This window comes from Rattus rattus, chromosome 10 (genome assembly GCF_011064425.1).
Source record: "Rattus rattus isolate New Zealand chromosome 10, Rrattus_CSIRO_v1, whole genome shotgun sequence".
Classification (NCBI taxonomy): domain Eukaryota; kingdom Metazoa; phylum Chordata; class Mammalia; order Rodentia; family Muridae; genus Rattus; species Rattus rattus.
Window position 1 is genome coordinate 70,841,634 of NC_046163.1, and position 16,586 is coordinate 70,858,219.

Below are 16,586 nucleotides of genomic sequence, written 5' to 3' on the forward strand. Positions count from 1 at the left end.
TTTGGGTGACTGACATGCGGCTAAGTGAATTTCCTTTTTTTTTTTTATTTTATGAAGCAAATGTGCCTTATTCAATAAAGTAGCTAATATTAACCATTACCAGGACTAATCTATTTAGAAGGTGTTTCTGTTGGACTTTGTGAATCCGACACACAACAAACTCTTAGGGTATTAGGACACCAAGAGAACAAGTCTCAAACAGGAGACCATGGCCAGCATGCTTCGGTTTTTCTAAAGGACGGTCCAGGGCTGCACACCTGAGATTGGGCTTTCTTGGGTTCATTCCAAACCATGTTAAATTGCCCCGACTCGCACCTATATGGGCATTAGACAATGGTTTCAGAGTTTTAAGGATGACTCCTTTCTTCAGTTGGTGAGAGTCCCAGGAACAGGTTGAGGGAAGAGTCTACTTTTCATCAGAGGGAGGAGGCGCAATTGCTTCAAAGCAGTGCAGTTTTGGGAACCTAAATTCCAACCTAAAACTGTTTATCCTGTAGCTCAAATAAAGAACTAAATGCGGGGCTTGGAGGCATGGCTTATTATTGTTTTTATCTCCCCATATTAAAGTTTCATAGCATTTAAAGGACTATGGGGAATCCACATACACACTTAGCTGTGTCAAAATACATAAAACCAAAAGGAGCAAATTAAGCATAAAATTGAGAAATAACACGAGACTAGGAACCAACACAAGCTGCCTTTGCTTCTTCGGAGCTTTATGTCTAAACACCAAGCCTTCTGGGGAAACGCCACAGCATCCTAGGGTGCACTCCACAGCACCCTGGGGAGTAGAGACTCTTAGCTTTACTGGTCTATAAATCAAATGTCTGCATTGAAACCCTGTACCCTTGCAGCTGTGCATATGGTCTTGACCCTGTCCTGTCCAGATACTTTAGATTAGCATGTTTCGTGGGCGGCTTTCCTGACTCACTTTTAATGCCAGGGTTATTGTCCCCCCAGTGCCCACCTGCTGACAGCATGAACACGCGCACCACTGCAAAAGGCAGTCAACGTGTCTATGGAAGGTGAAACATTATTTAAGAATGTAAGTTGTGGCTATGACATAAGAACCACAATTCAATAGTGAAGTGTTTGGAATGAGTAAATGAGATTTATAAACAACAGCCAAGTGAGCACCGTGAGGTCATCATTTTGGGATATGTGTGAACTTGCAAGAAAGATGCTTGGGTATAAAACTTAAAATACGTTGAGCTGCAATTGAAAACCACAATTGTTCCTCGGTGTAAACGTGCCAGTCTGAGAGTGATACAAGGTCCAACAGATGCTGGCGCTGGGGCCACACTCTTCTCTCCAGCACGAATTCCCATGGCTCAGAGACTTGTCCCTAGTTTCCCCCTCAGAAGTGCGTGAAGTGGCTTCACAGAACTCTGTCACTTCCCAGCAAAGCTGCCCTGAAGGCCCCGTCCTCCACTTTTTAATTCACATGTAAGAACTGAACTAGGTACTAGATACATGAGGTGTGCAAGAGCTGAACAGGACACCAGCCTAGACTTACGGATTTGCCAGTATGGGGAGCAGTAAAAGATCATAGAATGCTGGGATGAGTTAGCCATCTGGGCATAGTAGGTGTGTGAGAGTTCAACTAATGGACTAGTAAGCGCTCAGGTTTTACCCGTGGGTATGGGAAAGTGGACGGCAGACGAAACCAGATCGTAGTGTTTACTAGAAGATGGGGTAGGTGCTATTTCAACAAGCTTTAAGGGTCTGTGCTGTCGAACTCCAGGAGGAAGCTAAACTTTAGGACAAGCCGTGTCCCGGGGACGTAGTTTTGGAGCACTCAGCTGGTCTCTCAGCAGTACAGAAAGAAAGACTGTTGGGTAAGCATTAGAGTTGTGGCCTCAGAAGGGGAAGGAGATGGGTGTGAGATGTCCCAGAGTGGGAACACTCCGGCTGTCACCAATGACTGTGAGGACAAGAAATATGGAAGGACACTAAGTTCAAGTCACCCCATGCCTAAAAGCAAAACCACATGCGGAATGAAAGACAGGATGGAAAGGAATGTGGTGAGCTGGCTCTGAGTCTGCTCAGGCAGCAGACAGATGGAGAGAGAGGGACAGCCGATCTTCTGTCTGTCTGAGATACTGTGAAGAAAAGGAAGAGACTGATGAACATTTTCCTGTCTGCTGAGGTTGAAGGCTGAGAATGTAATGAGTCAACTAAAGATGTTTTCAGAGAATTGGAGAAAGACATAGGTCGGCTCTTTAAAGAACCCAGCAAGCGTGTTTATTCGGAGTTGAAAACGACATTTCGAGTTTAATGTGTAAAATGTTCTTAGGAGGTGTGTATCTCGAAGGATGCAAAGACCCCTTTGGTTGAAAGGAACTTGTGGTCGGGTGGTAGAGTTTGGCAGAGATAGCCTGCCCTTGATGTTCTGTTAGCACAGCACAGGAGTTATTCCTCAGGAGCCATCTCTGCTCATGCACCTTCACAAGTAGAAAGTGATTCATCTCATCAGATAATCCTGAAGTAATCCCCAAAAGATGTAAACTGTTGATAATGAGCTTTGCACGCTATCTCCCTCAGGGATATTTGTATTTTAATGGGAGTGTCATAACATTACAAAAACCTTAATCAAACAGCCAATAATTAATGGCATGATTTCAGGTGTAAGCCTGTGAGGTTTTACTTCTGGATGCTGATCCTGTAACATATATGATCCCTTGCTCTGGGTGCTGCTTTTGAAGACCCACATTAGTGATTACTCAGGAATGGTTTCCAGTGAGTATCCTGGCTAGCTGCAGAGAGCTGTTCTACACACACTCCGTAACTTCCTCAGTGAAAGATATTCTGTGGCACTGCTCTTTTGGATGCCATCAACATTCTATCAGTTAAGGTGTGGTAACTGGGAGTCTGGAAATACCAACATTCACTCCAAGACTTCAGGGGAAAGATGAGTGATCAGTCACACAAGTTGTTAGGGATGGGAGGTGGACAGCCAAGAGGAGGTAGGAGGAAACCTTCAGTGGGGGATCCATACGGGAACAGGGCAATGCAGGGCTCAGGCCCCTGGATGGGTTGAAGTCAGCTCGAAGCCTTCCAAGCCTTTTTATCTAGGAAGATGGTAGTGCTAGGTGCTGGGAGCAGAAGGGGACAGTTGTCTGTACGTGAGGTGGAATCTGGCTGCTCCCTGGAGATGGGGATTGACTTTTTTATGTAATGAGCTGAGATAATAAGTCAATAAGAAAGGGAAAGGTGCCAGGAGTGCTTTCTGAAATGATCATTTGGTTTGTATGCTTCTAATTCGCTTTTTTGTTACTCTAGGAAAATTTCCCAACCCATGTCCTATTCTGATCTTTGGGAAGACAGGCTTGTATTGTATAGCTTGAATGTTCTGTGTGACCTGGAAGTCGTAATCTCCTCCTTCCTTCCCAAGTACTGGGATTTCAGGTGTGAACAACATGCCTTGATTTTTGTTAACCAAAAATCTAAATACACAGGTGGGTCTACATGATCGAAAGCACAAACTCTGCAGCACGAAGTACTGAATTAAGAGGTGTCATTCCATCTAAAACCAGAGCCAGATTTTGATAAGGTCTAGCAGGCATGTGAAAGTATAAAACTATTGGCACCGGGGCCCAAGTCTAACTAGAACCCATGTTCTTGTGAAATAAATTAAGGCTTACAAAACTTAGTTTTGTCATCCTGCCTAATACACACACACACACACACACACACACACACACACACACACACACACACACACGCACGCACGCACGCACGCACGCACGCACACGCACACATATACCAGGAGGAATGAGATCTGAAAAAGCAGGGGAAACTGATAAACCCGGTTACCCGTTGCTTATCTTGGAAAGCCGTCTTCTGCATGGGCTTCACTGGTATGCTGTTAACAGGCAAACTAAATGCTTCACAAGACTTGAGATTACTGCAGTGAGCCATGCCCAAAGGCGCATGCCTTTAATCCCAGCACTCCTGAGGCAGAAGCCAGCCTGGTCCACACAGCAAGTTCTCTGCCAGCCAGGGATACACAGCGAGACTATGTTCTAAAACAAACAAGGTTAGCTCAGTGGAGAGCTAGGAAGGCAATAGTTTAGAGGACCTCTGTAGGATGGGTGAGGCCTGGATACAACCCTTAGTTTTACCAAAAGATGGCAGAGACAAATGTTGTGTGTGTGTATACTGTGTGATCTTGTGCACATGTGTGCCTCAGTGCTCGTGTGTGTGTGTGTGTGTGTGTGTGTGTGTGTGTGTGTGTGTGATTATATGGCACTGCACCAACAATTCTTTCAGGAGCTGGGGGGCACGTACCTGCCAACAGTATTTTCTCAAGGCTCATGATGTTAGACATAGGTGATTGCTGAAGTCCTTACTTTGTATTTAACTTTTTTCCTTCTAGGCGATCAGACCCTAGAGAAGAGTTTCGGAAGCTTACAGGAGTGTATGTTCCAGTGAAGCAATAATTTCAGCTATGTGAAAATGTGTAGAAAACAAAGTGTGGGCCTAATTATATTTATTAAATATTAACTGCTATTGAGGTTAGGCGGTGTGTTCTTTATTTGCTAAAATAATTACTACCATGTTTATTGAAAGGCATCTACATTTCACAAGCATTTACAAGGGAATTATTTTAATAAAAACATATGGGAATTGGCACATTCGCTTTCCTTCCCCTTCACTGGAGATGTTAGCCTGGACTAAGAGCTCTTGACACAATGCGCACGCATGTAACACTCATGTGCTGAACTGTGCCAATAGGCAGCACTGGAAGGAAGGTGGGGGTGGGGTGTACCTAGAGACAGCTTCATCTTGGAGTTCCTTTGTACTCCTAGCTTGTGAGTAGTAGAAAAATGCGCAGGCAAAGTTCAAAAACAAAACCTGCTTATGCCACCGGGAAGAATATTTATTTTTCCACCATGTAAAAGGAAAAGGCATAAAATCGGGGTGGAAAGATGGGGAGGGAGGAAGGCAGGGGTGGGGAGGGAGAACCTGGTGCAGACATCACCTGAGCGGGAGATCACACATCCCGCACACACAGGAGCTCTGCACACACATGCACAGATTCATCTCTGACAATTTAATTGTTTAATGGTAGGACTAACAAGGAATCCTTTCTGAAGTAATGGCATATAAAGGCTTCCCAGCGAAGTTAATATCCTGCTGCACTTGATGGGTGTTTCCCATTTGTGCGGTTCTGCCTTAACAGACTCCCTGAGCTTGTGGAGGGGGTGGGCAGGAGGGGCAGTGGTGTCTGCATTCGGCAGCAGAATCTGGAGACTGACTTAATCTGTCAGTTCAGCCATTAAGGCCATAAATCTGAAACCCCAGCCAGCCCCCACACCATTGCTCGAGTGGGTTGGGGGTCCTGGGCTTGCAGGCCTGGGATCCGACTCCAGGACTGCAGCTGGGTGCTTGTCTGCCAGCAGAGTTGTCTCTTGAGTTCCTGGTTCCCAGACTCAGGGTTCGGCAGCTGTGTGTACTGGGGTGGCAGGGCTTCCTTTTGGCCAGTGTTGTGTACAGTGACAGGCATGTGGCCTCCTCTGATGCTGCAGCTTGTATTTATGTCCTGATGGGTAGATTCCTCACACTTCCTCAGGTTCAGCCTTGCTCAGTGAGTGTCTGGGGGTAACAGGTACCAGTTGGGAGGGGTACGAACCCAAGGCAGGGAGAGGGTCTCACTACAGACCCCGCAGCGTTCACACTGCAGTCTCCGTTCTTAGGAATGCTCTTTACCAATTCCATTCTGACTCTGGCTACTGGTATGGGGTTAGCTTGCTCTCCATCAGAGAACACCAGTGGAGATAGCTTAAGGTCAGCGGCTTTCTGCCTGCCCTGACCTTCCAGCCCTCAGTGCCGACTCCTCTCACCGAAGCCCCCTGCCTGTGTCTCTCAGTCAAGGAACAGGCTTAATAGGCAGAGTTGGGAACGACAGACTATTTATAACGTGAGCTTTCTGTCCCACAGCTCCGGCTCTTACTTCTATTATCATTACTTATTCATAGACTTTTATTCCCAAATATCATTACCCTTTACAGTAATAGGATCAGGAAAGCAACCACTTAAAACAAAATAAACAAATGTGGGCATCTAGTCCGCACGTTTTCTCCTCTGTTCCCTCAGCTCAGGCTCTCCCCGCCTCCTGGGGAGAGGTAGTTCTCACCAGCCACTAGCAGCTCCCTCACTGACTGACAACGGGGCTGGTGTGGGGAAGGCATGGCAACAGTGACAGTCTGAGAGAGCAGAGGGAGCAATGAAACCTAAGAAAAACTGGGGGGGGGGTGGTATGCAAGAAAGATATGAAATGCACTTTCTCCGAAAATGTCAGCAGAGGAAGGTAGCCATTCCCTACCTGTTAATGCCAGATGAAGACCTACTGTGTACCCAAGACCTACTGCACATCACCAATAGCTACCATGTACCGAAGGCCCACTATGTGCTGTAAGTATCTGCCATGTGCTGAAGACCCTGTGTGCAACTGATAGCTACCATGGACCACAGACCCGCTGCTTGCCGTGGATAGTTATCACAGAAGGCCAGCGGCTACCAAAGACCCACTGTGCAGCATCAGCAGTTACCAGGTACCAAAGACCTATTGTGTGCCATTAGCAGTTATGTACCTACTGTGAACCACTGATTTTGTTTTGACCTAGGGGCCATGCAGCTCGGGCTGGCTTCCTACTTGCTATGGAACTCAAGATGACCTTCAACTTCTAATCCTCCTGTTTCTACTTCCTGAGTGCTAAGCTTACAAGCATGTGCCACCATACCTACTTTTTATCCAGTACTGGGGATCAAGTACAGGGCTGTGTGCATACTCAACAACTGAGGTAAACCCCAAGTCTTCTATAGGTTATTTGATTTACATAACTTTTATCATTAGGTATAACCGTTTCTACTTTATGGGTTCAGGAAACTGAGGTTCAGGAAGGCCAAGTGGCTGGTCCCTAGCTGAACGTTTTAATTCAGGGGCTCTGGACTCCACCCTGCATTTGTTTCATCCCACACTTGTGTCCTTGTGTGTTACTTATGTGTATGCCATCAGAAATGATTAAGATGTGAAAGCACCATGAAGCTATACATCCAAGTCCTGGTTAGTGCATGTTCTGCTTTGCTCTGCTTAGCTGAGTACAGAGCCTTGGTTGTCAAGCGTTCAGAATGTTTTCAAGGTGGAAACCCCTTGCTTTTTTCATTTTTCCCTAACCCTTTAAAAGGACAGCCAGAAACTTATCTGTAGCTTGGCTTCGGGGACTAGAGACTGGAGTAAACATTCTCCCTAAATCTCTGGTAGACATGTGCCTCTCTGTAAAGAGCAGGTTTTCGTGTACAATGGGAAGATATACAAGAAGTGAGCTGTCAGGGGGAAAGTATGACTTCACCAGCGTAGCCTGACTATTGCACGCAGACGGCCAAGGTCAAAGTCAGCAGTGATAACTCCAGTTGGCAGCATGCATGTACCCTTCATGCCTTTACCCCTGTCGTCTGCTCCCCAATCCCGAGAAGAACATTAGACAAATCCCAGCTGAGACTTTCTACACAGTACCTGGGCAGTTCTTAAAACAGGAAAGTTGGAGGAGTGTCAATCAAGATCAGTCCAAGGAGAAAGGATAGCCAAATGCCAGCCAGGAACCCTGGAACAGAGAATGCACATCACTGCTAATGTGAGGTGGGAATAACCATAGAAACTCCATGTACTCTTCTTGATGTTTCTGTAAATCTCAAACTGTTGAAGCTAAGACCATGAAAACATGCAACAAATGTGTGCGTGTGTGTGTGTGCACACACACACACACACACACACACACGACTAGACACAGAATACACCAAAAGCCGATCCAATCCAGATGAGTAGCTTTTTCTTCAGTCAACACCATTTTGTTCCTGTTGATCTATGGAGATTTATGACTGCTTTTGAAATCTGGAGACAGGGCCAAGGGTAATTCCCAACAGACAATTCTTGTTGAATAAATGGGTGTCATGGCACGCTCAAGATTTCCCTGGATACACAGAGGGGAGCTTGGGTTTTGGTTTCAGACCTTTCAGTGATGGCCCTTCATTCTTACTCAAGTCAAACTCAAGCCACTCTAAGGTCTGAGTCATACTCTTCAGAACCTAACCAGAGGTGTTAAATTGCTCCGATCAGATATTTTTTTTTTTTTTTTGTTTTTTTTCGGAGCTGGGGACCCGAACCCAGGGCCTTGCGCTTCCTAGGTAAGCGCTCATCATGAGCTAAATCCCCAGCCCCGATCAGATATTTAGCTCATTGCCACATCCTGACTAGACTAGGACCTGTGGGGGAACCTCTAACATTTTATATGCGGCAACTCTAGTGGCTTTGTCTCCAGCGGAAATAAAATGCAAGTTCACATCACAGTTCTTGTGTGCAGTGTGGTTTAAATATAAAAGTTCTCCCACAGGCTCAAGTGCTGAAATACCTGGTCCCCAGCTGGTGCTGTGGTTTTGGAAGGTAAAGCCCTACTGGAGGGAGCAGAGCATTTGAGACAGGCTGCCTGAATACAGACACAATGTGAGCAGGCCTCCTCATCTTCTCTGCCATGATGGACTACATCTACAGACCCTACACCAACATAAACTCTGAGTTGGTTTTCTCAGGTGCTTTGTCACAGCAATGTGAAAAGTAACACCATTATCTTGAGATTTTACTTATACTACGGTGAGATTATGGTAGTGTGCTGGGACAAAAGACTCAACAAGAACAATTATAATAAGAGTTTTGTTGGATCAAAGTTAAGTATAAAATCCGTGCAGGTGGGGAAGTCATTGTGGTAGCAGTTTGATAGCTAGTTACATTGCAGCCACAGTCGGGAAGCAGAGAGCAAGGACACCTCATCTCACTCTCTTCTTGCAACCTATTTCTCTACTGTAGCTCAGGGCCTCAACCCATTGGACAGTGCTGCCAATGTGGAGACACTCCAGGCAGACAGGACTTCCCACCTCAATTAACCCAATCTAGAAAACCCCTCGAAAACATGCCCAGAGGCTGGTTTCCATGGTGATTCTAATCCTGTCAGGTTGACAGATAAAACATCACAGTGGTTAAAGTATTTGCCATTGCATTTTGATATTTAGGATGCCAATAGTGAGATACACGTGCCACGAGAATCGCAACTTAAACATATTTTAGTAATTGCATTTTAATATAATTGGCTTCCTTCTTTCAGTACCCTGCATGCTTTGTTTTAAGACCTTTGAAAACCTTTCAGATAAGAACTTCCTAACTTCTCTGGATTCCTGAGGAGGCTCCACATAAAAGAACCTGAGAGGCTGAGGTAGAACACTATTCCTAACGTGTGCTCCTCCCCACAGTGCCAATTCCATATTATGCGGTCAATGTTGCTATAGTATATTTCACCATTGGATAAAAATGACCTTTTTACAAAGGTTTTAAATGCAGTTTATTGCAGGGAGTATAATGGTCTAGACCATGGTTTTATAAGCAATGAAAAAAGGGAAAAATTAGTCAACTTTATGGGTAATTATTTATGTTAAAATACTCCTGTGTTTGCCTCCATCACCAAGACAAAGAAAAAGGTGTCTTTTGTCTTAAATTATGAATATAGTGTCACAACCCTCAACTCTGTTTTGAATGCATATATTCTAAGCCTAGAACTGACGTTCTTAACATTGTGAGGAAAAGGAGGACTCTTTAAAGTCTTTATGCTACGTACTGCAAATGTGCAGAGATGGCCCTTGGATTCTAGAGACATTTGTGCTTACTGTGAGACACACTGACATCTGTAGTTTAGTGTGGGACACAGCCAACGTTGACTGACATTTGTGGTTTAATGTGCACAACACACACACACACACACACACACACACACACACACACACACACACACTATCAACCAGCATCTGCAGTTTACTGTGCATGAGACACACTCACTGTTGATTGACATGTAATTTATGGTGCATGAGACACACCGCTGATTGGTGCGTGTGGTTTACTGTGCGAGAGACACAATCATCATGGGTTGACATCTAGTTTACTGTGCATGATATACAAACTAATTAAAATTTCTTCTGTGTTACGTAAACATTCTCAATTCTTCTTGTATCCACTGATTTCTAAACCAATCGGATTTCTACACAATCCACAGTGTTTCCTAGCTTAGACCCTTGGCGCTTTGACAGCTGGGAATATTTATATGATTCAAAGGCAGGCTTACTCTTGAAGGAAGCACAGGATCTAGGGACTCTATACAGAGCTCTATGGATTATGCACAGTAAACCACAACTGTGGAGGAAAGGGTTTGTTTCATCTTACAGTTTGCAGTCCACCATCTAGGGAAATCAGGGCAAGAACTCAAGGCAGGAAATGAGGCAGGAACTGAAGTAGGGAACAAGGCGTGTTGTTTCCTGGCTTTCTTATAGCCCTCAGGACTACAAGCCCAGGGATGGCACTGCCCAGAGTGATCTGGGCCCTTCCAAATCAATCATCCAAAAAAAAAAAAAATACTTTTTACCACAGGCACGCCCAAGGCTAATCTGGTGGATGCATTTTCCCAGTGGTGGGTCCCTCTTCATACTGACACAGAAGTAGCCAGCACACATTCCTTCTTTCTTTTTCAACAATCTCATGTAACCTAGGTTGGCCTCTCAGACTTGCTAAGTAGCAGAGTATGACCCTGAACTTCTGTTCTCCATGCTTCTACCCATTGAGTACTGGGTTTATCTGAGTTTATTATGACATTCATTTGATATATTTCCTGACATGTAAGGCAGGGCCGTGCTAGGCAAGCACACTATGGGTTGAGCTATATCTCAACCTTATCTCGTGAGTCTCGTTTGTTCTTCCCCAATTTACTTCCTTTTAGTGGATCTCCATTTCTAGTTGCTTCTCTAAGAACAGGTCTGTAAACTGGAAGTGCATCCTGTGATTTTTTTTTTCTCCTTTGTCAGCTGGTTTAGCGTTGTGCTTGTCAGGGAAGGGCTCTGAAAGGACATTGAAAGGCATAGCAGGGAAAAGGGCTTCTCTGCACAGGTGCCCAGATGACACTCTCCCTGTTAGTTCTTCCATCTCCATTCAGAAGGGCTCCATGTCACCACATTCCAGGGGGTGCTCTCCTGTGGGCCAAGGTACCCAACTGTCTTTTCCTGTTGCTGTGATAAACACCCAAGTAACACAAGGAAGAAAGGACCTATATTAGCTCATGGTTCCAAGTTGGGAAGCCATAGCATGACGAGCTTGAGAAGTTGGTAACATCACAGCCACAGTCAGGAATAGAGATCAAACAATGCCTGTGTTCAGTTTGCTTTCCCCATTCTTAAACAGTTTGGGATACTCTGCCTAGGGAATGGTGCCACTCATAGTTACCAACCTCAGTTATCATAATCATAGATTTTCCCCAGATATACTCTCAGGCCATCTTGGTCTAGACAGTTGCTTGTTGAAGCTCTACACACACACACACACACACACACACACACACACACACACACACACCTCTTGAAATATCTGTGTATTTCCATATAGGCATAAATGAGGAAAGACTATCTGAATTTGTGTACACAATCCATTGATTCATGTCCTAGATTGAATAAAATGCTGAAAGTAGCTAAGCACTGACTTTCCATTTCTTTTCGCTTCACGGATGCAAACACACTGCTGTTCTAGAGTGTCGAGCTGACAACTTAGACTAACCATCACAACCTGCAAAGTTTCCCACTGTCCATGGGTGGCACCACACCTCCTGAAATGAGTCTGAATTTCATCCTTTGCTAGGGGGGGCGGGGGACGACAACAGTCTTTCAACTCCTTCTGGCTTATAGATTCTTCTTTTCTCTCCCTACGGGTAACATTCTCATACTCCTTAGGGTTCTCTTACACATCTTAGTAATGAATCTTCTTACTAGCAGAGGAAGCTTTCTCAGTGTCAGTCATAATACTCATACTGTCTAAAATACGTTGTCCATCTGAAAATGTCATCATTTCATTCCACCTTCTCCCTTAATTGAATGTTTGACTAGGTATACAATTCTGGGGTAAAAGTAATTTCCCCCAGAGTTTTAAATACTATTGTATTTATTCTAGTTCCATTGGTTACTGAGAAATTTGATGTTATTTTGGTACATATATATATTTATATGCACTATTGGGTCCCTTCTTCAAAGGGTCCTAACATTTCACCATGAGTTCAAGAGAGTTTGATTCTGAGCCTAGAGACATCTGGAAATGAGTGGTACTGAAGGTGGAGCATTCTCTTGAGTCATTCCTTTAATAATTCTTATTCTTTATTTTCTCTCCTTATTCTTTCTGGAATCCTAGTCCATGGGTACTGGGCTGCCGATACTGGTCTTCTGACTTTCTAAATTTCCTCTATTTCTATCTCTTTTCTCCTATGAGATTGACTTAGCATTGTTACACAGTCCTTTGCTGTCCTATGTTTAAGAGTGAGGCAGAGAGGCTAGTTGAAGCCTTTGAGTGACAGCAGAGCTTTGGGGGAGATAACCTGGACTAAACTACCTCAGTGTCCTCCACAGTGGGTATCTGTGCCTGTTCTCCTATGTTCATTTCTCCAAGATTAGTCTTCCAGTCTGCTTGAGGGTTTCAGCATGAACACCATCATTCACAGGAGCCAAAGTTGACAAAGGCTGTAGGCTCTCATCTTTGGTATTTGAATCTCATGTTCTGGTTGCACTGTTCTGGAAGCTATGGAATGTTTAGCAGCTGGAGACAAGCTGATGTTGAGAGCAAGGTATTTCCTATTGTATAAAACAGTGGTTTGGGGTTGGAGATATGGCTCAGCCATTAATAGTGCTTGTTGTTCTTGCAGAGGACCCCAGTTTAGTTCTCAGCACCCATGTGGTGGTTCACAACTATCCATAATTCCAGTTCCATCTTCTGACCTCCGTGGTCACAAGGCACAAAGGGCACACATATGTTCATGCAGTCAAAACATTCATACTTATAAAAAATAGAAAACAGTGGCTGTTTGAGCTATTTTGCCCTATGAGACTCCATTTAAAATGAAATGTTTGACTCCATTATGAGAAAGATGACTTTCATCTTCTAGGTAGACCCAGAAACCACACTGATCTGTCAGATACCACAATTCAGCATAGTGATAAATGACCAATAAGAAAAGAAAGGACTATATACCCCTGCAAATTTACTGGGGTGGGTTAGAACTGTATATACATGGGTATATTACAGTTGTATCATGGAAACCAAGAACTTTTCAGACCCACACCAACTTATCACCTGATACCTAGTGTATGCATCAAGGATTGGTAAGCAGTGGATTCCCTGACTGTCCCTAGTTCTGGCTTGGTTCAGTGCTCTGTTGTTGAAGCAGCCAAACTGACCCATTTACCTGTTTACCTGCTTGAACCTGCACCAGAACGCCCAACTTCCTCCTCTGTATCTGGTTCCATCCTCACCTCACAACTGAACTCCACAGATTCACTCTCAAACTTTGACCCCAGCTTCAGTAGCAACTCCCTCTTGACACTGGTATGGCTTGTTAACAATACAGACGTCTGAAATTTACTTCAGCATACCTCTGGGATCTTTTCAATTCTTCCATAGCCTCTCTAATGTATATATTATGTAAATCAAATACACATGCATGTAGATATACTGTGTGTTATGTCACGAGAGTTAATATTATTAGTTATAATTGGAGTAAGAGAACCTGTATTTACCTTGACCAGGTTCATTACCAAATTCAATAAATGTGGAGACTGTAGAAAAACATGAACACATTTGTCTAGATTACAAGCATAACATATACTACAGGCAGGACCTTGAGTGTTATACCCAGCCACTGATTACTGCTACTCTCAGCTCCTTGGTCTGTGGTAGCAATCGCTTCTGCATGCTCCTACTGCTGTGATCTGAGCTGCTCTGCCCTGCCTTCCCTTACTATGCCAGACTGAAGCACCCTGGAACCATGATCCAATATTTTTTCTGTTTTCTTCAGGTATTCTGGGCCAGTGACATGAAAAGGAAGTAACAAATCTTACAAATCCAGACCTTCGTTTTCGTCATGGCAACTCTACCCTTTGCTTCCTTGTGCTGACCTCAGTTACCAGAACACGTTAAGAGACTAGTTGCAGGAAGGTTGTCTTTATTGGTGGAGTAGGGACTCTGGGGTTCTAATTGCTCCTACAGAGTCACCCAATCCTTCCATCTGGACCATGTTCTGACATGAGGTGGGTGATCTGAGCTCCAGATAGGTTTTGCCCTCTTGTCCCTTTTCCTCACTGTTGGCTTGTCTCAGATATTTATTAGCATCTCTCTACTTGTCTGTCTCTCCCCTAAATTCTATGACACTGCTCCCTCCATCTCATTGCTCTTACAGGTTTATGTGCTTTAGGCAATCTCCACTTTTACATGAGCAAAAAAGTAAAAACAAACACATGAATTCAGTCTGGCATGTTGATCAGAAGTTGTTTTGTTTCTTATGGTTTCATTGTATGAATCATGAAATTAAAAAAAAAAAAATCTCCCACCTGGCATGTGGGGTAGACCTAGATGGAAATGATACATTTCTTCATGCAAAACGTATTCCTAGGAGAACAGAAAAGATGAATCAAGATATCTTTTCAAGATGTTGGATTCTAACAGGAGTGAGCTAGGAACCTACTCAAATATAACACACACACACACACACACACACACACACACACACACACACACACACCCCAACCAGACAAAATTACCAAGTTTCCCAAGGTAGAAGGGATGTACACATTTTATAACAACTTTTTTTGGGGGGGGGTCTTGAGAAATGGCTCAGGGATTATAAGAACACTAAGATGAATTATTCCTTATCTTGACAAGTAACAGTTGGAAAGGAAAGGCTATGCCCTTGATGGCTCTCAGGGCATCAGCTTTACTCCTGTATACACTGTGCTATTTATGAAGAAGAAAGTCACTCTCCTCAATGTTTTCCACACTTGGGGAATCCCCACAAATGATCACTTCTCCAGTGTTGGGGAGAAGAAAGGGTTAGAAAGAGGTGTGGAGAGAGGACAGGCTAGTCATAAGACATCCACTTAGACTGTTTGGTTTGACTGCTCAGTAAGCTTTTCAGCCATCTGCAGTATGTGAATTTCTCACTTACCATAGTCTAAAATAATTTTAAATCCCTCAATTATTTTCATTTACAATGGCTTTTTTCTTTGTATATATTCCCATCTTCACATGTGCATGTGTGGGTATACATGTTTATGCACTGGGAGGGGGTTGATGTTAGGAATTATCTTTGATCACTATTCCACTTTATCCACAGAGGCATGGTCTCCCAACCAAACCCAGCTGGCTTGCTCTGAGGATATCATCTCCACCTTCTAAGGCTGGGATTACAGGAAGATTGCTCAGCCTAGCCAGCATTTTCATGGATTCTAAAGATCCTAAGTCCAGTCTTCCTGCTTGTGGGCATGAACCACTGAGCCATCTTCTAGCCCTTTGTATACTTATAACAAATATAATAATCTTGAAAATTTAAGCCAACATAGTTTAAAATTTCCCCTAAAGTGTGCTGCTCTGTCACCTGAATCAGTATTTTATTTCCTTGAAGAGATGCAGACACCAGTTGACAGGACTGCCAAATGTTTTTTCTGCTTTTCATACTGAATGAAAGTACTCTTGAAAGTCCAAAGAGAACATGTCACCCTTCTTACCACCCTCTTCCCTCCCTAATACCCAACTGTGGTGGTTTGAATGAGAATGATCTGCCATAGGTTACAATATTGGACACTTGGTTTCCAGTTGATGGCATTGTTTGGGAATCCTTTTTTGGTGGCGCATCCTTGCTGGGGGAAGTCTGTCACTAAGGGCAGGATTTGAGTGTTTCTTGTTGGCTTTTGCTTTGTGCTTGTGTTTTAGGTGTAAGCTCTCCGCTCGCTGTTCCTGCCACCATAGCTGTCACTTGGTGCCATGCCTTCCAGCCATGATGGACCCTTGTCCTTTCCAGAACCCAGAGCCAAAATAGATTATTTCTTCCATTAGTTGGTTTTGGTTGTGCTGTTTTATCACAGTAATAGATGCCAACATTGAAGACCTGAACACAGCTCTAGACAGGAGGCCTTTAAAAATGACAAAACTATACCCCCTTGCCTGGAGAGAAAATGTTCAGCTCTTCTAGAGCTTACACTAGAGTAGGTATCAGGAGATTCCAGTGAGGTACAAAGCTTGACCCAAAGGGACCTAGCTGTCAGTCAGGAACTGAAGAAGATTGTTAGCATCCAGACTAGCACTGTGGTTATGAAGGATAAAGATGAACCCTTCCCAGCTGACAGTAAATCAGAAGTCCCATTTGCAAATTTTGCAAATTAGCGGCACCTCGCAGTTTTGTCTTCTATGTAAAAACTGCTGTTTTAAATAATAATAGGTTATTTAAAAACTCTTTATGGTCTGGCAGTATGCTAAGTACTTGCCTAGATTATCTTTTTGTTCTGTTTCCACGTTAGTGTTATGCAAAGACACTATTTCAGAGGTAATGGAGATTTGAGAAAGATAAATGCCTTGCTCCTGATGACCTGTTCCGAGTGTAGGAGGACAGGACTCAAGATCAGCTAAGATCTCAGCCTCTGCAAAGCTGTCTCACCTCTGAGGTACTTCACTGTCTCTGTTCTGTTCT

At 43.9% G+C, this 16,586-nt stretch overlaps 1 protein-coding gene across 1 annotated transcript in view; it reads right to left on the reverse strand.

Annotated features, from left to right (window-relative positions):
* Positions 1 to 7,515: 7,515 nt before the first annotated feature.
* Positions 7,516 to 16,586, reverse strand: part of Syt14 (synaptotagmin 14) — a 231,036-nt gene continuing 221,965 nt past the window's right edge. The window contains exon 8 of the mRNA XM_032915013.1: positions 7,516 to 7,607. Coding sequence (XP_032770904.1) covers positions 7,531 to 7,607 — 77 coding nt within the window. The 3' untranslated portion in view covers positions 7,516 to 7,530. The remainder of the gene's footprint in view (positions 7,608 to 16,586) is intronic.